Raw genomic sequence first — 20,869 nt, 5'->3', positions numbered from 1 at the left:
TCCCTATGTACAACAGAAATAAACACTGCCTGGTCCTGTGCCATCCTCACAATCGTTATGCTTAAGCCCATCATTGCCGCCTCTGTGTCAGTCCATCTCATTGAGGGTCTTCCTCTTTTTCGCTGGGCCTCTACTTTACCAAGCATGATGTCCTTCTCCAGGGACTGAGCCCTCCTGACAACACGTCCAAAGGATGCAAGACGTAGTCTTGCCATCCTTGCTTCTAAGGAGCATTCTGGTTGTACTTTTTCCAAGACAGATTTGCTAGCTCTTTTGGCAGTCTGTGGTATATTCAATATTGTTCTCCAACACCACAATTCAAATGCATCAATTCTTCTTTGTAAAATTGCACTCCATAAATATATCTTGAATCAGCTTGATTCAACTACATTTAGACGTGGTACTTGCCCCCTGTGGGGCATTGGAAATGTGCAGGAGAGTTTTGAGGCTGTCACAAAGACTGGGAGCCACAACTGGCAACCAGTAAGCAGATACTGGGGATGCTAAACATCACACCGTGGGCAGGAGAGTTCAGCACTATGAAGAAGTGTCCCTCCCAAAACGCTGACAGTGCCCTGCTGAGAAATACTGGGTTATGGGGAAGGAGGGGGATGGCAAGTCTTTCTTATATGCAGACCCTGACCTGTGAGACAGGCTTCAGCATCCCTATTCTACAACTGAGAGAACAGAGAGGCTTGCTTAGTAACCCAGGGACACACAGCTAGGAGATGATAGAGCAGACTTTAAGCCACATCTTATCCCAAAGTCCACAGACTTGTCAGAGCCTCCAAAGACTTCACGTCAGGCTGAGAAGTCCAGGCTGATCGTGGATCACACGGTCCAGTGCAGAGTCCAGATTACCCACTGGGACACGAGCTATAAATGCTGACATCATTTGGAGAAGAAAGCAGGTGACTTATCAAAGACCACACAGTGTTAAGCAACAGAACCCCAGTCTCTTGGCCCCAATCCAGGGCTCATTTTTTTAGGGTCTATTATGATGCCTCATGGGGCCCCTGGATGGTGCAAACATTAATGCGCTCAGCTGTTATCCAAAAGGTTAGCAGTTCAAATCCACCCAGAGGTACCTCAGAAGAAAAGCCTGGTGATCTACTTCTGAAAAATCAGCTATTGAAAACCCTATGGAGCACAGTTCTCCTCTGACACACATAGGGTCACCATGAGTTGGAATCGACTTGATGGCAACTGGTTTATTGGTGTAATGGCTTATAACCCCCTAAGGGTTCCCTGCCTCAGCAACTAGTAACTCAGATATGATAACGCAAAGTCAAATTCCACCCTGATATTACATCTTCCAAGTGACCTTTCCTGTGTCAACTGCACTTTAAGGAAAGCTTGCTGGCTACTTGATATGCAGCTGTTGGTTGGTAAAAAGGCCAAACACAACCAGATGCTGCCAATCCCACCCTGCCTGATCCGTCATACCTCATTTTCCCTTTCCATGTCCCACCCTCCAGTCGCTCAGTCACCCCCAAATAGGCCAGGCCGTTTATCCCTCCATGCCCATACTGGCGGCCTGGGAGAGCCTCCATCTCTTCGAGGACCTTCCCAGGTAGACTTGGGTATTTTTCCGTCTGCATTCCACACTCTCCAGCATCTTGCTGAGCCGTCTGCCATGTCTCTGGTTCTAAATCAATCCCCCTGCCCCATTTACTGCAACCTTCTGAGGGCAGGGCCCCCTAGACCCTAGCAGACATTCACTAAATTTAATAGACTCTTCAATCTTTTTTCTTTCTCCTGAGAAAGGACACAAAAGCCAACATTTGTCTTTGTGTTCTAGGTGACCTTCCCACCAGGCCACACAAGCAGTTTATTCTACCACCTCACAATTGAATGCCCCAGCCCTTCCTTGCCCATCAACCCAGAAATATACACAAGTCTGTATGCCCACCCATGCCTACCCCCAAGAAAAGGAGAGGGAGGAAGGAAAAATAAAAATATGGCCTTCCCTTGGAGCTAAGGTTCTACTTTTTTTTTCCCCCCACCTTGGGGCTAAGTTCCTACCTTTCCCTGGGGCCATGTTGTCTCTAGGGGAACCACCTGACTTCTATGTTGCAAAGTAAGTGTGTGTGTGGGGAGGAGGGTGAAGAGGGGAGAAGGACTCTGGGCTGAGCTTCCAAAGAGTCCCTCCTTCATACCCGAAATTCCAAACCTCTCACCAAAACAGCCAGGAGGTTAAGGGGAAAGTTACTGGGTGAGTACAGGTGAGGTGAGAACAAGAGGATGGGGAAGGCCCATCTCTGCCTTAGCATTCCTGGGTTCAAAGAGCCACTCCAGCTCCCTGGCATCATCTTCTAGAAAGCTGTGGGGCAAAGAGTAGGAAAAGTTTTCTGGACATAAAGAGAGAAGACCTGGGTTCCACCTGCCCTCATCCCCCTTCTCACCCTAGCCTGTAACCACGGGGAGTGGAGGATGGGTGCCTTCTCCAAGACTGTGAGCCACTCTGGGGCAGAGCTGCTGTCTGCTTCTCTTCTACAATGTCCCAGTAGGCTGCATGGTGCCTGGCACATAGTAAGTGCTCAATCAATTTCTGAGGAATGCATGCACGAATGCCTTTTACTAGTGGGTCACTGTCTCTTTCTGAACTTAGGTTGTCTAAGCTGAAAAACATCGAGAGTGACACCTACCTTTTAAAAAAGTGACCGTATATAATAAATACATATGAAATCACTTTGTACATTATAAACACATTCCAAGGTTATGTGTTTTATTTTTATTATCATTATTATAGAAAATGGACATTTACTATTTCAATTTTAGATATCTGTATAAGAGCTTGGCTGCTATCCAAAAGGTATCCACCAGCTCCTCCTTGGAAACCCTAAGGGGCAGTTCTACTCTGTCCTATAGAGTTGCTATGAGTCGGAATTGACTTAACGGCAACAGGTTTGGTTTTTTGGTTTTGACAAGGAACGTGTTTTTTAGTTTTAAAAATTAGAAAAAGGTAATATGCATGCTGAAGTACTTAGGGGAAGTTGTGCTTGATGTCTGCCACTTACTTTGAAATTTACCAAAAATATAAAATGATTAATGGATGGATAGGTAGAAAGACATGCCATAAAGTAAGAAGAGTAAAACATTAATGGTACACTCTAAGTGGTGGCATACAGGTGTACACTATAAAATCCTTTCCACTTTGCTGTATGCTTGAAATTTTTCATGATAAAATGTTGGTAGGAAAAACTTAAAAGGAAAAAAAAAAAAAACTCTGCTAGGTCAAACTGGAAGTTCTCCCAAGCGTTCCTTTTCAGAGCCCCCTGGACCGTTTCATCAATTAATTCACTAATTAATTCACTCCTCATTCAACAGCTAGATAACGGAGAAGTTCTGTTTAGTAAGAGCCATAGGCATATGAATAAACAATTTCTATACAATGGGAAAAGTCTCCATCAAGAGACGTTATCTGGAAAAATCAGACAGAGGAGTTGTGGAGGATGGATAGTTTTCCCAACAGAGACTCAGGGAAGGAAGTTCAACGACAGAGCACAGTGCAACCAAGGCCCAATGGGCTGAAGATTACCAAGTGGTGCAAAGCACGGCCTGGCTGGTGCACAGTGCGCTGCTGTTACACAGCCAGAGGCTGCTGGGCCAGACGGAGCAAAAAGAGATGGCTGTAAAAGCCAGAAAGGCAGCGAGATATAAAACCTGGTCCACTGGGCAGTCAGGCATGTTTATGAAGCACCTACTCTCTGGACAGCACTGTTGTTGGCTGCCATGGAGTGGACTCGGACTCAGCGGCTCCATATGACAGGGTAGAACTACCCCACAGGGTTTTCTAGGCTGTAATCTTTACATGAGCAGATTGCCAGGTCTTTTTCCTATGGAGGCACTGAGTGGGTTCAAACCTTTGACCTTTCAGTTAGCAGCGAAGCTCTTAACTGTTGCACCACCGGGGCTCCTTATACATCGCACTAGAGAATGAAAAGCAAAAGGCTAACTTTCCCATGCAGGTGTTAAATGCCAGGCCCCCTGGCTAGAAGCCTAGAATCCTGTGGTTTGACAAGCACCAGCAGTGAAGCTTGGGAGTGACCGGTAAGAAAGATTAGCTGTAATTACACATTCCAGACTAGAAGGAGACTTTGCCTGTCTCCCACACACACCTTCCCTCACCTGAATGAAGACAGCAAACTGGCACATTGTTCAAGGACATGTTGCATTTTGGTAACCGTGGCCAACCTCCCAACCTGGTGAAGGAGGAGAAGCTGAAGTACAGGGCTGGAGTCAGGGCCCCAGGTTTCTGATCCTTGCCCTGCCTCTGGGCAAGTCCCATCACCCGTGCTGATCCAAGCCTCAGCTACTCAAACATAAGATGGGGGGAGACAGCACTGCCATTTGCCCTTTGCACTTCTGTAGCACCTCTGCACTCTGTAGAGTACTTTTACATCCATAATCACACTGGTTTGTTTTTTTTATATAATTTTTATTGTGCTTTAATTGAAAGTTTACAAATCAAGTCAGTCTCTCACATAAAAACATATACACCTTGCTACACACTCTCATTTACTCTCAAGTTTAAAGTATTTCTCAAGTTCTTATAATAGTCGTCTTACACAATATTTGTCCTTTTGCAACTGACTAATTTCACTCAGCATAATGCCTTCCAGGTTCCTCCATGTTATGAAATGTTTCACAGATTCCTCACTGTTCTTTATAGATGCATAGTATTCCATTGTGTGAATATACCATAATTTATTTATCCATTCATCCGTTGATGGGCACCTTAGTTGCTTCCATTTTTTGCTATTGCAAACAGTGCTGCAAGGAACACAGGTGTGCATTTATCTGTTCGTGTAAAGGCTCTTATTTCTCTAGGGTATATTCTGAGGAGTGGGATTGCTGGGTCGTATGGTAGTTCTATTTCTAGCTTTTTAAGGAAGCGCCAAATCGATTTCCAAAGTGGTTGTACCATTTGACATTCCCACCAGCAGTGTATAAGAGTTCCAATCTCTCCACAGCCTCTCCAACATTTATTATTTTGTGTTTTTTAGATTAATGCCAGCCTTGTTGGAGTGAGATGGAATCTCATTGTAGTTTTGATTTGCATTTCTCTAATGGCTAATGCAAATCGACCCGACGGCAGTGGGAGCGGGTAGTGGCTAACGATCATGAGCATTTCCTCATGTATCTGTTAGCCACCTGAATGTCTTCTTTAGCGAAGTGACTGTTCATAGCCTTTACCCATTTTTTAATTGGGTTGTTTGTCTTTTTGTGGTTGAGTTGTAGCAGAATCATGTAGATTTTAGAGATCAGGCGCTGGTCGGAGATGTCATAGCTGAAAATTTTTCCCAGTCTGTAGGTGGTCTTTTTACTCTTTTGGTGACGTCTTTAGATGAGCATAGGTGTTTGATTTTTAGGAGCTCCCAGTTATCTGGTTTCTCTTCGGCATTTTTAGTAATGTTTCGTATTCTGTTTATGCCTTGTATTAGGGCTCCTAACATTGTCCCTATTTTTTCTTCCATGATCTTTATCTTTTTAGACTTTATGTTTAGGTCTTTGATCCATTTGGAGTTAGTTTTTGTGCACGGTGTGAAGTATGGGTCCTGTTTCATTTTTTGCAGATGGATACCCAGTTATGGCAGCACCACTTGTTAAAAAGACTACCTTTTCCCCCAATTAACTGACACTGGGCCTTTGTCAAATATCAGCTGTTCATACGTGGATGGATTTATATCTGGATTCTCAATTTTGTTCCATTACTCTATGTGTCTGTTGTTGTACCAGTACCAGGCTGTTTTGACTACTGTGGGAGTATATAGGTTCTAAAATCAGGTAGACTGAGGCCTCCCACTTTGTTCTTCTTTTTCAGTAGCACACTGGTTCTTGACTACCACCCTGGAGTGACACTGTTGTTGTTGTTAGTTGCTATCAAGTCAGTTCCAACTCATGGTGACCCCATGTGTGCAGAGTAGAACTGCTCCATAGGGTTTTCAAGGCTGTGACCTTTCCGAAACAGATCACAGGCCTGTCTCCTGAAAATTCTCTGAGTTTGAACTACCAAGCATCAGGTTAGTAGTCTAGTGCTTAACCATTTGCACGACCCAGAGACACCTCCTGGAGTGATGATGTTTCGTGCCGTTGAGTCAGTTCTGACTCATAGCAACTGTATATACTGCAGAACCAAACACTGCCTGATCCCATGCCATCCTCACAATTGTCATTACATTTCAGCTCATTGTTGCAGCAACTGTGTCAGTCCATCTCGTCAAGGGTCTTCCTCTTTTTCGCTGACCTGCTCCAGGGACTGGTTCCTCCTGATAACATGTCCAAAGTACGTGAGATGAAGTCTCATCATCCTTGCTTCTAAGGAGCACTCTGGCTGTACTTCTTCCAGGACAGACTTGTTGGCTCTTCTGGCAGTCCATGGTGTAGTCAATATTCTTCACCAACACCTGGAGTGATAGGCAGCATTAACAACACCATATCACCATTAAGAGTTGAGAGGATCCAGTGAGAACGCCTCCATCCATTCAGTCTCCATTCTTTTTATTATTATTATTGTAAATATATCTGTAACAAAACATTTTCCGTTTCAACATTCTTCACAGGTACAGTTCTGTGACGTTAATTATGTTCATCATGTCATTCAACAATTGCCACTACCCATTTTCAAATTTTTCCATCACCATTCATTTTTATTAATTCTTACCTCCTGCTTTCCTTTTATTAATTTTAACCTTTTTTTAAACTTGTAGAGTTGAATGATTTTTTTGTTTTGTTTTCAATATTTCTTGTTTAATAAAAAAAGCAATTAAAGCTATGAATTTTCGTCTGACAGGCGCTTTGACTATATTACATAGGTTTTCATTGTAATAAATTTATAAATAGTCTGTAATTTCAAACTTGATTTTCTCTTACACTCAACATGTATTTAGAAGAGAGTTTTCAAATTTCCAAGTACTTGGTTTTCGGTGTTATCCTTTTGTTGTTAATTACTACTTTATTACGTTACTTTTAAGAAAAAGTGACCTAAATTCTTCTACCTGGGTTTTTTTTTTTTTTAATTTAGATGTTTTTAAAAATTTCACTGTGGTAAAATATATAGCATAACAAAATATTTGCCATTTTAACCATTTTTAAGTGTACAGTTTAGCAGCATTATATTCACCATGTTGTGTAACCATCACCACTATCCCTTTTCAAATATTTTTCATGATCCTAAACAGAAACTCAGTACTCCCTAGTCTCCCTTCTCCTCAGTCCCTGGTAACCACTAATAAACTTTTGTCTCTATGCATTTGCCTATTTTAGGTATTTTATATAAGTGGAATCATACAATATTTGTCCTTTTGTGTCTAGTTCATTCGGCAAAATATTTTCAAGGTTCATTCATGTCATAGCATGTATCAGAACTCTATTTCCCCACATGGCTGAAAAAGATTTCATTGTATGGATATACTGCAATTTGTTTATCTATTCCTCTGTTAACAGACACTAGAGTTGTTTCCACTTTTTAGCTATTGTGAATAATACTGCAATGAACATTGGTATACAAGTATCTCTTTGAGTCAATTTTTTTTAGTCGAATTGTTGGATCATACGGTAATTATATGTTTAACTTTTTTAGGAACCATCAAACTGTTTTCCACAGTGGCTATACCATTTTACATTCTCACCAGCAATGCATAAAGGTTCCAGTCTCTCCATGTTAGACATTTTTAATGAGATTTTCATAGAGGATTAATTTTTGTAAGTGTTCCATAAGTATCTGAAAATAACGTAGAATTTTGTAAGATACAAAGTTTTAAGATACACCTATTCAAATCCTCCAAATCATTATCTATCCTTATCTGTCAAATTCTCAGACAGATGTGTTAAGAATTTCTATTATAGTTTTGGGAACTTGACATTGTTATTTTGGGTGTGTAAAGGTTTACACTTCTAACATCTTCATGGCCGTTATTTTTTATCATGATTAAATATTCATTTTTGTCCCTTTAATATTTTTGCCTGAATTCTACTTTGGTTATTTATATTACCAATTTTTGTTGTTGTTGTTAGCTACATTTGTTTGGTATATCATATTCAAATACATTCTTATGTATTACATCTTCCCATTGCTTGAGCTCTCAATGCTAATTCATTTTTCATTTGGCTGGTGTATATCCTCTAGTAATATTTTCAGAAAGTATATAATTGGTATACATTCTGAATCCTTCTGTGTCTCTTTTGCCTTGTACATGAATAATAGCTTGACTACATAGAAAATTCTACAGTCTCAATTCTTTTTCTTGAGAATTCTATAAATAGTGATTTCTATCATTCATGTTTCAGAAGAGAAGCCCAAAACATCGGATTGTCTTTTCTTTAGATTGCAGATAACTTGTCTTTTTAGATGGAACATTTGCAAGATTTTTATTTACCATTGAAACTTAGAAATTTCACACTTCAGTGAACTGAAGGCATATATTAACCTCTTTTCCTCCTGAAACACCACTAAAACAACAGCAAAGGAATAAAAATTAAAAGTATATACGCACAAGGACAAAAAGAATAGAAGAAGCAATAAGAAAATATATTTTGGCAGTTGGAAACAGATAGATGAATCATAAATGACTTAGCAGACACAAGGAAATTAAACTGTAAGTCAGTAGAGAGTAAAGCTAAGAACCTACCCTTCCTCCCTCCACCACCAATCTGAAAGACCGAAAATTGGCAGCACCAGGTACCTCTGAAGTTGGAGTGAAAGTGGAACTGAAAACATTACTGATCTAAAGTCTGTTTAGTATCAGTTTCTCTCCCCAATCTCTACAGCCAGATGAGTGCCCCTCATTCAGCCTGGCCGAAGATTGGGGATATGTTCTCTGGAGTCACTAAAACAGAGGGTCTCTGTATAGGATGACAATAGGCATGGTCGAAATCATGAGTATCATATTGAAAATAGGGAAATGAACGAAAGTATAATCACTAAATATGGAGGCCTCTACCCTTTCACTCTTCCCTTAGATTCTAGAGCTCTGGCAGCCAGACTTACATCCCCTAGAAGATCCTTCTCTGGCCAAAAAAAAAAAAAAAAAAACAGAAAATATCTAACAATACTGACATTGGCAGTTTCTCCAGCTTGATCACCCTATGGTGAAGTCCACAGTAAACAAGTATGACTCCCCAGCATGTTTTCTCCTTTTTCAAAATGGGTAACTGAGCTTGACATAACTAACTCCCGTGATGAACCCATAAATTTTTCTCCATCCTCTGCCTGCCTCCTCCTTCACATACCTTTGTTAATGACTTTGTTCTAAACTAATGTTAGTGACTTTGTGCTTTGTTTAATCTGATGCAAATAACTTTGTTTTGTTCTATCCTTGACCACCTGTGACTTACAACCTGCCCAAGGAAAATCAGAGTCCAGGTGTCTGATATGTATATCTTTAGCCTGATAAAGAGATGTCCTGGCATGTACCTCTTTAGCATGATAAAGAATCTTTTGTCACTATCTTGTAATGAATAACTCCTCCAGCCAGGCCATCTGGGAACTACAAAGGTACTTATAATCCTTGCAAGATTCTATATAAGCTTTAATGTCAAATTGCTCTTTGGAACTCCATAGAGACAGCCTGTGTTGCTGCCGGTCCTTGGTGATGTATACATCTCCTGAATAAACTTTCTCACTCTTTCTGACTTAGAGTATGTTTCATTAGCTTGACTCCTCCAGGGCATGGACCCTAATCAGGTAACACAAGTGCCCCAGAGCTTTCAGTAGGATTTTTACTGCCCCATCTCCAATATCGGTGCATAGCCAAGGATCACCAAGCATTTGAAAAAAACATCCCTGATATGGACAATCGAGGCCAAAACAAACACACAGAGAAAAGGGATTTGGGAAAGAAAAAAAAAAAAAGACTATGTCAGACAAATGTCTTAATTATTAATTCCTCAAAGAGATAAAAGAAAATTTGCATCCAGAAAACACAAGCATGTTGTTATTAAAAGTAACAGAAAACATAAAAATAACTCTTAGAAATTAAAATATGAAAACAGAAGTAAAATTCAGTGAACGAATGAGAGAACAATTCTGGACACCTGAAAACAACCAGCAGCTCAGAAGTGCCCAGCACAGAACCAAGCACAGAGCAGGTTTTTCAAATGAACGAAAGAAAGTATAAGGGAATCTTTCTGTCTCATGACTCACCTGTGCTCTGTAGAACAGGCCTCCTCATTCAAGAGCCCAAGTGAGGTCAGGGTTTCAGAGATGATGCCAAACTGAGCACCAGGGAGAATCATGCACCAACCTAGCAATCTGAGACCTACAGGGTGATTGTCTTCCTTTCAGGAGAACCCATAAGCTTTAATTAAGTCTCACAATGTCCCTGTAGGGTATAAACTGTTCCGCTTTTACAGATGGGAAAACTGAGATCTGGAGGATCAAAGGGTGACTCTTGGCTGGAGGTGGATCTTAAAGGAGAGCCTATAATAAGTTTTATGAACTGTCTCCAAAGATTTTGTCCTCTTTCTATTTGCTTTTTTTTCCTAATTACAAAAATAATATGTTAATTTTGAAAAATTCAAACATTTCAGAAAATAAAATAAGGTAGACTGTGAAAGGCTGTAAACCCACCCTCCAGTGGTAACCATGGTCAACAGTCTGGTACCTCATCTTCCATATTGTTTTCTAAGTATATGTCAATGTATTTTTTAATGGGATCATATTCTGTTTTAAATATTCATATTATTTACTCTTCCAGAGGAACATTATAATCAATTTATCCAGTGCTCTCACCAACCTCTTTAGGATTTGACTAAAATGGCATTAAATATGTACATTTCCAATATTGAGTTCTTTGATCCATGAACATGGTATTCTTTCCAGTTACTCAGTCCTTCTTTAAGATCTTTTAGGAAGGTTTTTATCTTTCTTCATTTATGCTTTAACTATGTCTTATTAACTTCATCCCAATACATTCTATAGTTTGTGCTTCTAATAAGAATGGGATCCTTTTGTTTTTCTCAGTTGAGTTTTCCATTTACTACAGATGTGTATAAGACAATCATTCATTCATATACTTTACTGCACTTGCTTCTTCACTGTAGAGTTTTAAAATGAACTCTGTTGTATTTTTTGGAGCCCTGGTAACGCAGTGGTTAAGAGCTACAGCTGCTAACCAAAAGGTCGGCAGTTTGAATCTACCAGCCTTGGAAACCCCATAGGGCAGTTCTACTCTGTCCTATAGGGTTGCTATGAGTTGGAATTGACTCAATGGCAACAGGTTTTTTTTGTTGTATCTTTTAGGCAAACACACATATCATTATAAATTGCGATAATTTTACCCTTCCTTACCAATATTTTATATTTCTTATTTTTCTTGTCTTACTGTATTGGTTGGAACCTCTACAACAATGTCGAATAACGCTGGTGATAAGAACATCTCTGTCTTGTTCCTGACATTAACAAAAAGTTCCTAGCATTTCATTGTTATATTCAATGTATTTGGCCTCTTCTTTCAAAGTTTCCTAACCCCCCATCAGGAATCAAATGCCCACATATTTCCTCTCCCCCAAAACCAAAACCAAACCCATTGCCATCGAGTTGATTCCAGGTGACACAGGTAAGTGGTAGACATAGGATCATAAACCAGGTTAGAAGGGAAATCCTATAACTCCCACAGTCCTGAACGTTGGATGTGATAACAGCAGTGAAAGAAGAATTTCAGACCCAAGAGGTAGGCAGATTTTCAGGGGGGTTGAGGGGTAGGGAGTTAAGGACCCAACAAAAATGGGGCAGCCCTTCCTTCCCTAGAGCTCTTTGCTAAGAAAACGGCATGTAGGCTGGAACTTTGCTAAAAGGGTGACGGGCGAGTGGTGGCCTGCAGGAATCATGATGTGGCCCTCTTCTTAGCATCCCAAAGCATCACATGGGCATTAGTGTGTAGAAAGGACCATGCCCTGAAAGTGGGAAGGATCAGATTCTGGTCCCAGCTCTATCATTCTCCAGCTGTGTGACCTTGAACAAGTTGTTGTCTCTCCCCTCTCTGGGCCTGGTTCGAGGCCTTTAAAATAAGGCTAACCACTTTGTTTGAAAGAAGAAAATGCTTTTGTGCACTAAAAATGTTCCACATGAGTTACGATTAAACAAGGCAAATTTCTATTCCTTCCTACAATCCATTAAAAATGTATAAAGGAATTTTTGAAAAGTTATCAAACAACAATGGGAGAAGAGACATCAGGGACAAGGGATATTGACATGTTTTTGGAAAACAGAAACTGGAGGAAGGCATTAGCAAAGCTGAGAAGGCTGAAGAGCAAGCTGCCTGCAGCAGGGGGAATTGATGATTAGCATGCAAATTCCTGCCACAAAACCCCAGAAAGAACCAGAAATTTGGGGCACCGGCTATCCCAAAAAGCAGGTACAAGACGAAGGGATGAAAATGGGGCAAACTTAGACTGACTCCCTGACTCCCCACTCACTCAGCAGAAGACTAGAGGCTCCCAAGGGGGAAGGCCAGCCACAGACAGGCATCATAGTGAAGATGGAGGGATTAAGTCCATATGCTGAATGATGAGACCTTCCAGGCTCCTTCACAAAACACCAGCAACCAACTTATCCATCCAGGGTGGAGGATTCTTTTCTAGAAAAGCTGAATAACCCCAAAGGGAGCACCTAGAAATATTGACATTTGAGGGTCTCCCAATGGTATGACCAGATCCTCATCCAATTACTCCCAGTGAGACCACCAACTGACACCCCCACCACCCAGACTAACAGTAGTTTTTAGCGCTTTCCTCTTAAATATGAGCAAGAGGAGCCAAAAAAAAAAAAAGGTACTTGAAACAGTCAGATACAATGCAGGAAGTAAAAGAAAACTGAAGAAAAATTATAATATCATTAGATAAAAGAACATACTGCGCAGATTACACAAGAACCATGTGCTATTAATAAGAAAGAAAATAGAGCAATCCACAACATGAACCAACTCTTAGAAATTAAAAAACATAATTCCCCAAATTTGTAAATGCAAAAATAGGGTGGGAGGATAAGGTCAACAAAATTTACCACAAAGTAGAACAAAAAAGGCAAAGAAGGAAAATGAGAGAAAAGAAGGTAAGAAAATTAGAGTTATCAAACCAGGAATCTAACATTTATCTAAAAAGAATTCTTTATTGTTGTTGAGAATATATACAACAGAACATACACCAATTAAACAATTTCTACATGTACAACTCAGCAACACTGATTACATTCTTCAAGTTGTGCAACCATTCTCATCCTCCTTTTCTGAGTTTTTCCTCCCCTATTAACATTTTTATTAACATAAACTCATTGCCGCTAAGTTTCCTATCTAATCTTTCAAGTTGCTGTTGTCAGTTTGATCCCATATAGATAGCTCTTAAAGGACCCACAAGTACTCAAGGCAGACGTTCCTTTCTAACTAAGCTATAAATGGAATTCTTTTTTTTTTTTTTAATTGTGCTTTAAGTGAAAGTTTACAATTCAAGTCAGTTTCTCATACAAAAACTTAAACACGCATTGTTATGTGACCCTAGTTGCTCTCCCTACAATGTGACAGCACACTCCTCCTCTCCACCCTGTATTCCCCATGTCCATTCAACCAGCTCCTGTCCCCCTCTGCCTTCTCATCTCACCTCAAGACAAGAGTTGCCCACATAGTCTCGTAAGTCTACTTGAGTAAAAAGCACACTCCTCACCAGTATCATTTAATGTCTTATAGTCCAGTCTAATCTTTGTCTGAAGAGTTGGCTTCAGGATAAAGGGAATTCTTAAAAGAGAGAAGAGAGGAAACAGACAGGAGGAAATCAAAAAGAAAAAAACTCAAATTTTCCCAGACAGAAGGTCTTGAGTTTCCAGATTAAAGGAACCCGCCAAGCACCCAGCCCAATGGATGAAAACAGACCCACACTAATACCTATCGTCATGAAATTGCAGAACATGAGGGGCAAAAAGAAGATCCTAGAAACTTCCAGAGAAAAACATAAAGATCACAGACAAAGGATGGAAAACCAGAATGGCAAAGGACTTCTCAACAACCATACTGGAAGCTAGAAGGCAATGGAGCAAAGCCTTCAAATCTTTGAGAGAATATTATTTCTTCCCTAGAATTTCATTTCCAACCAAACTATTAATCAGATGTAGGGAAGAAAAAAAAAAAAACCTTTCAGGCATGCAGCCAAGCAAAAATCTTACCCCCATCACCCTTTCTCAAGAAGTCACCAAACCAAGTAAGTAAATAAAGGAAGAAGACACAGGACTACTTCGATTAAAAAATAATAACAATAAAACATTAAGCAAAGAACTGCATTTAAAAGCTGGTTTTCCCTGAGCAATCCCCAGAATCTGGTCCTTATACCCTTACCTTAGTTTCTAAAAACAAAATGATACTATATTTCATCAATTCTAAAATGCACATTTATTCGCATTTTGAGATTTCTGAAATGGGGCTGATATTGCAATTGATGGCCTCTTAGGTCAATAAGAAGGAGCCCTGGTGGAGCAGTGGTTAAGTGATCGGCTGTTAACGGAAAGGTTGGTGGTTTGAACCCACCACCTGCTCTGCGAAAGAAAGATGTGGCAGTCTGCTTCTGTGAAGATTACAGCCTTGGAAACCCTATGGGACTGGTCTCCTTCTGTCCTATAGGGTTGATACGAGTCAGAATCAACTCAAGGGCAACAAGTTTGGTTTTTGGTTCAGGTTAATAAAACAGGACAGCAGCTAACACTTGCAAGCTGTTTACAGTTATGTTAGCCATGGTATAATTTCATGTACATTTTCTTCCTAAGACTTCACAACAACTTCCCAAAATGAGTTTTATCAACCCCATTAGGTACACCAAGAAACTAAGATTTACCCAGGGCAGAGCCCAGACCCTGTAGGTAGTGGGCCGAGGATTTAGGGCTGACAGAGTACCTTTTCCTTATCGGGAGTTTTAGACAGATCATCTCATTGAGGTCTCCTCAGTGGTCTGCTCACGTGACAGAGAGCTGAGGGAAGCGAGGCTGAGCAGTGAAGCGCCCCACCCACCTCACACAGCCAGCCAGAGTAGAGCCAGGATCTGAGCTCAAACCTCTCTCCACTGCCTCTGCTGTTTGGCTGGCATGAGGTGGAATGAGTGCTCAGGTGTGGGGGTGTAGGATGAGACAACAGAAATAGATCGGGAAGGCAGATAAATTTGTAAGCAAGACATACCGGGTAGGCCTGGAAAAAGACCTTAAAAATATAAAACTGTTCAAAACCAGGGAACCAAGCATGGGGAACCCTCCACCCCTCCTCCCCTGAGCTCCAGGTGTACTCACTGCAGAAGCATGTCCCAGGCTGGGTCCGAGGGGTAGCGCTTAGATTTGCCCAGGTATAGAGACCTGTATCGCTGCCGTGTGTCCTTTGTCTCCATCAGCCAGGTGTTGAGGTAGCGGCCCACACCTACGGGGTTCTGCACCAGGATGTTAGCAAGCTGAATACCTGGCCTGGAAACGGGCTCTCAGGCCTCCCTCTCCTCTCCACTGCTCCCTGCTCCATCCCACCCAGAACCCATTCCTGGGTCGCAGATACAAGAGGCTCAACAGAGAGGAGATATAACTTGCCCAAGGTCATGTAGTAAGGACAGGATAAAGGCAGGACAGGAACTCAGCTTCCATGGAGGACCAGTGCCAAGCAGCAGGCTGGGCAGGGGTTAAGAACAAGAGACCAGCTTCTAGTTCAGGGTTAAGAAGAACTTGCTCCCACAAGGGACAGGCCTGCTGCATGAGGGAGTGGTCGCCAAGGTTGGCGGTGGGCAAGCAGAGGGGTTTCCTGCCCAGGGGAAAGGGCAAGGCAAGCTGTTGGAATCTTGACCTCACTAGCCCTTCCCACCTTCTTGGAGGACTGGCCCTGAGACAGCAGCGTGGCCAATTAACTCTTGTCTAAACATTTTACCTGAGGTCCGCAAGTGAAGAGCCTCCCCTTTGCAGAGGTACAGGCTGGAGGTGAGAAAAGGAAGGATGAGGAGGTAGGGAACCGGCCACCGGCTCTCAAGAGAATTGGGCGGTGGGGATCGGTCACACTGGGGACTGTGCCATCCCACAGGGAGATTAGGAGCTGGTGTGGCTGTCTTGCTGCTCCCTTCAGAGGAGGGAGTGCTCAGGTGTGGGGGCGTAGGAAGGGGCAACGGAAACAGATCAGGAAGGTAGATAAAGCTGCAAGATGTACCAGGGAGGCCTGGAGAGACCTTAAAAATATAAAACTGTTCAAAACCAGGTAAAACTAACCTGTGCTAATACAATTAAAGATAGGGACTACCTGCCTGGGGGAGGGGGCTCAAGGGGTTCCTGGGGTGTTGGAATGTGCCATTGAATGCTGTGGGTGGTGATTATACAGGGAAGTCCTCTTTGTGACAATTTATGGAGCGGTTTACTTTGGATGCATGTACCTTTCTGTGTGATTATCAGACGCCAATAAAAGGTGTACTTAATGGCATCCGGAGCAAAGGAGAGTGAAAAACACCAAAGACACAACGAAAATATTAGCCCAAGAGACAAAAGGGGCCACATAAACCAGAGACTCCATCAGCCTGAGACCAGAAGAACTAGATGGTGCCCAGCTACCACCAATGACCGCCCTGACACGGAACACGACAGAGAGTCCCTGATGGAGCAAGAGAGAAGTAGGGTGCAGAACTCAAATTCTACTAAAAAGACCAGACTTAATGGTTTGACAGACTGGAGGAACCCCAGAAGACATTGCCTGCAGACTCTCTGTTAACCCAGAACTGAAACCGTTCTAGAAGCCAACTCTTCAGACAAAGAATAGACTGGACTATAGGACACAAATGATACTTTTGAAGAGTGTGCTTTCTTAGTTCAAGCAGATACACGGGACTAAACAGGCAGCTCCTGTCCAGAGGCGAGATGAGAAGGCAGAAGGGGATAGGAGCTGGCTGAATGGACACAAGAAATTTGGGGTGGAAAGGAGGAATAGAGATAGCAACTAGGGTCACATAACAATGTGCATATAAAATTTTGTATGAGAAACTAACTTGAACTTCCACTTAAAGCACAATTTTTAAAAAAAGGTGCACTTAAACACTGAAGGTGGGCAGTAAGAAAGAGAACGAGGTGCAAATTAAGAAGGCAAGCATACAAAACACAAGAAATTACCTATTTCACACCAACACTAGCAGACTAAAGGTTATATCACACACATGGATGGCTGTCTTGGGTGAGGGGCAAGAGAGCAAGAGTGGGAAGGGGTTGGGGGGAGACATAAGTGAAACAGGAGACAGCCCTGTTCACCCAGGGACAAGCAATGTGCCCACTCCACCAGCTGCCCCTGGGGCCCCAAGACAGAAGCAAAGAGAGGATGGAGGGAGAATTTCTCTTGGGCAAGTAGAGTGGGATGGCCCGAGGTGATGGCCCTTAGCACAGTGGTTCTCAGAGTGTGGTCCCTGGAGCAGCATCATCGGCATCACCTGGGAACTTGTTAGAAATGCAAACTTGCAGGCTCCACCCCAGTCCTACTGAATCAGAAGCTCCTGGGCCCAGCTCTCTAGGTGATACTAAAGCATGCTCAAGTTTGAGAACCACTGCCTTCAAGAAATGAGAGTGGGAGTGGGTGTCAGGTCCCTTGGGGAAAAAAGAGGGGATCCAGGCCTACTCAGAGCATCAGTTTCCAGGGAGCAAGAAGGGTTTGGGGCTATCTGTAGCATAGGAGAGGGGTCCCTTCCCATCACCATGTGCCCCCTGCCCCCCTCCCCCAACCCTGTGCTGCAGACCAACTCACCCAGCTTCCCAAAAGCATCTGGTAGGCTTTTATGCCAATCCTTTTCGAGGACATCAGGAACGGTGGCCGGTTGACGTGCTTACGCTCCACCTTGTGCTCAATCCATGTACCAGGACCAGACGTGGCCTAGGAGTAAGGCATGACTGTTGGAATCTGGAGAGGCTCTGGCAATGATCAGCCCCACCTGGGGCCGCGCAGGTGAAGGGGGCTCCTGGCAGCAGACCTCACCCACCTGGAAGCCCTGGCTGGGCCTTGTGCCAAGGATGGTGGGAGGTACCCAGCCAGCTGCCAGCTCCCCAGGGGCCCATCTTCCCAGGGTGTCCTCATAGACAGGCAGGTAAACTGAGGCTTGTAGAGTGAGAGAGACTTATCCAAAGTCACTGGTAAGTGCAAGACCAGGACTGTAAACCAGGTGGGTCTCATTCCCAAGACTGAGCTTTTCCCCCTAAAGTACCCCCCTCCCCACACACACACAGAGACACACAAACATACACAAATACACATGCAAGAAAGCCACCTTCCAAGAGAGGAAGGCAGGCCATGAGTGCACACTGACCAACTTTCGGGGGCACTGGCTAAGGGTGGTCCAGTAAATCCTCTCTGAAGGAGTTTTCGGGTTGCGGGAAAGCTTCGAAAACACCCCACGTTTCTTATTGTGACGTGAGTTCAGTTCTTCCACGAAGCTCTTGAAACTCATCAGCTCTCTGGGCTTTATTTTCTGAGACACAGAGAAAGAGTTTTATTACACCAGGAAAATCACGATCCCACTTTCTTGATCACAGCAGCAACGAAAGAAAAGCAAGTACAAGCAGCAGCGAGGTACCACTGACTACCCTGCCAGTGCTGGCATCCCAAGGCCAGGCTGTGTTTGGGGAGGGGGATGGCTGGCCAGTCTCGAGGCCCACTGATCTGGGCAGGTGGACACAGACTGTGTCTCCCACCCACCAGCTGGGGTTAGTCTGACATAGAGTCTATTGCAACACCCGCCAACACACCCGCACCCTACAACCCAGCTTGCGTTCATCCACTCGTTCTTTTTCATTCATTTAACTGACACTTATTGAGTCAGGCGTTGTTCTAGGCAGGGGTGATATTCCAAATATTTAAAAACCTGTGTAGCCTGGGCACTGGCCAATTAGAACAGGCATTGGCTATAGCAACTGAGAGGGGTCCCAGAGGCCTTGCTGTGCTGGGCAGGAACCGTTTAGTAGCTGGTCATGGGGATGTCTAGAGGGTTCCAGGGGAGAGGCCAGGTCAGCAGGCTCAGTACAGTGGCTATTGACTACCTGGTTCAAAAGTATTTCAACATCTATCCACTATCACCTCCTTGCCAGCTGCCCTGGTATCCTTTACCACGGCACTCATCACCTGCTAACACTCTATCGTTTTTTCTTTTAATATGTTCATTGGTGATTGTGTGTCTTTTCTCATCAGAATGCACATTCCACCAGGGCTGGTTCCCCAGCACCTAGACTATGACCTGGTCTATTTGTACCCACTGAGCATGAACGCATAACCAGCTGCCCTCAAGTGGATTTTGACTCATGGCAACCCCATGCGTGCAGAGCAGAGCTACACTCCGTAGGGTTTTCAAAGGTGTGACCTTTTAACAGCAGATCACCAGGCTTTCTTCCAAGGCACCTCTAGGTGGGTTCAAACTTCCAGCCTTTAGATCAGTATTCAAGCGCTTAACCGTTTGCGCCACCTAAGGACTCCAAGTGAATGTACCATGGAGACAAAAGAAAACCCCAAGTCATTAGACAAATAATTCTGGTTGCTACGATCATAAAGAAAGCAAAGCACCGTGTGCTATGAGATGATGTAATAGGAACCTGATAGGAGAGGGGGGTATTCGGCTAAAATCCCACCTCAGTTTCCCCTCATGGACCTCCAGTTCTCTGCCTCATTAACAGAGCACTGCCACTAAGCTGACCAGCTTAGCTGGGTTCATGACGCCTGGGCAGTGTTTCCGAAATGGCAGGACACCCAGGGCTGCTCTGTTGAGGCCCCCACAGGCCTTGTGGCTAGTCCCTGCCCAGCCCATCTGCATCCTATGCAGTGTGTGCCAGTGCAGAGGACAGAGGGCTGGCTGGGAAGTCAGACAGACTTACTAGGGTTCAAATTCCTTACTCGGGCTCTGCCCCTAACCAACTGTGTGGCCTGCCTCCGTCTCCCCACAGAGGGGGGAGTCAGTAAAGAGCAACTGTTCCTGGCATCAAATAGTGAGGCTTGTCATCCCCTTAGGGAACGTCCCCCCCTGCACCCCACCCAGGTACACACCTGCACAGAGTAATGTCCGTAAGGCTGGGGCTTGGTTCGGTCACCAGAGAAAATATCATAAGGACCGCGGGTACCGACTGTTCGTGCCAGGTATGTCTCAATGCCACTTTTCAAGAAGTAGGTCCCTGGTCCCAGACCACTTCCCTAGAGCAGAGCACAGCAGACGATCCCTACAGGAGAGCTGCTGAGGCAAGTCCATTGCCCTCTCGGGGTCCCTGTTTCCCCATCTCCTTTGGAAGCCTTCCTCTGGGCCTGTGCAAGAAGGTGGGCAAGGCCTAGCCAGGTGAGGGGGATACCTGATGAGCCAAGGGGGGTGGCTTGTTGGTCATCCTGCGCATGAGGCCCTCAGAGTGGGACCGGTTCCATGCATTCTCCTCCAGCTTCGTGTATGGGTTGCCCTTCTCTCCATAATTTCCAGGACCTGGATAGTAGTTCTGGGGTTGGGGCGGGGTGGGGGTGGGGATTAAAGACCATTAGTCCCACTTCTTGAGCCAAGTGCAACTGAGGAAGAGATAACTGCAATGCTGGGGAGCAGGACTTTCAGGGTCCCTGCCTGCTAACTGTCTCCCAACACACAGCATTGTTGGCTATGAGCCTCCACCACTGCCCAGACCTTCATTTCCAAGTTCAGACTCTTCACCAGGGCCCCACGGCCTGTCCATCTTATCGCTTACTGCTCCCTTCCTCCATCCCTGCCGTTCCCAAACACATGCCATCTGTCCAACCTCCTTGCCTTGCCTTGCTTATGCTATTACTGCCACCCAGAATGCCCTCCCCACCTTTTATTGCCATGGAAAATTTTACCAATCCTGCAAAGTCAGCTCAGAAATTTCCTTTCCCTATAACCTCAGATGGTTACTTGCTTCTAC

The 20,869-nt window shown here is 43.7% G+C and overlaps 1 protein-coding gene across 1 annotated transcript in view; it reads right to left on the bottom strand.

Moving 5' to 3' along the window:
• Positions 1-20,869, bottom strand: part of LEXM (lymphocyte expansion molecule) — a 36,788-nt gene that overhangs the window by 8,623 nt on the left and 7,296 nt on the right. The window contains exons 6-10 of the mRNA XM_049875546.1: positions 20,297-20,434; positions 20,001-20,144; positions 18,277-18,438; positions 17,721-17,846; positions 15,263-15,396 (exon numbers count right to left, since the gene is read on the bottom strand). Coding sequence (XP_049731503.1) covers positions 15,263-15,396; positions 17,721-17,846; positions 18,277-18,438; positions 20,001-20,144; positions 20,297-20,434 — 704 coding nt within the window. The remainder of the gene's footprint in view (positions 1-15,262; positions 15,397-17,720; positions 17,847-18,276; positions 18,439-20,000; positions 20,145-20,296; positions 20,435-20,869) is intronic.

The sequence above is a fragment of the Elephas maximus genome, chromosome 3 (assembly GCF_024166365.1).
Source record: "Elephas maximus indicus isolate mEleMax1 chromosome 3, mEleMax1 primary haplotype, whole genome shotgun sequence".
NCBI classification, from domain to species: Eukaryota; Metazoa; Chordata; class Mammalia; order Proboscidea; family Elephantidae; genus Elephas; species Elephas maximus.
This window is presented reverse-complemented; position numbering and strand designations above follow the sequence as displayed.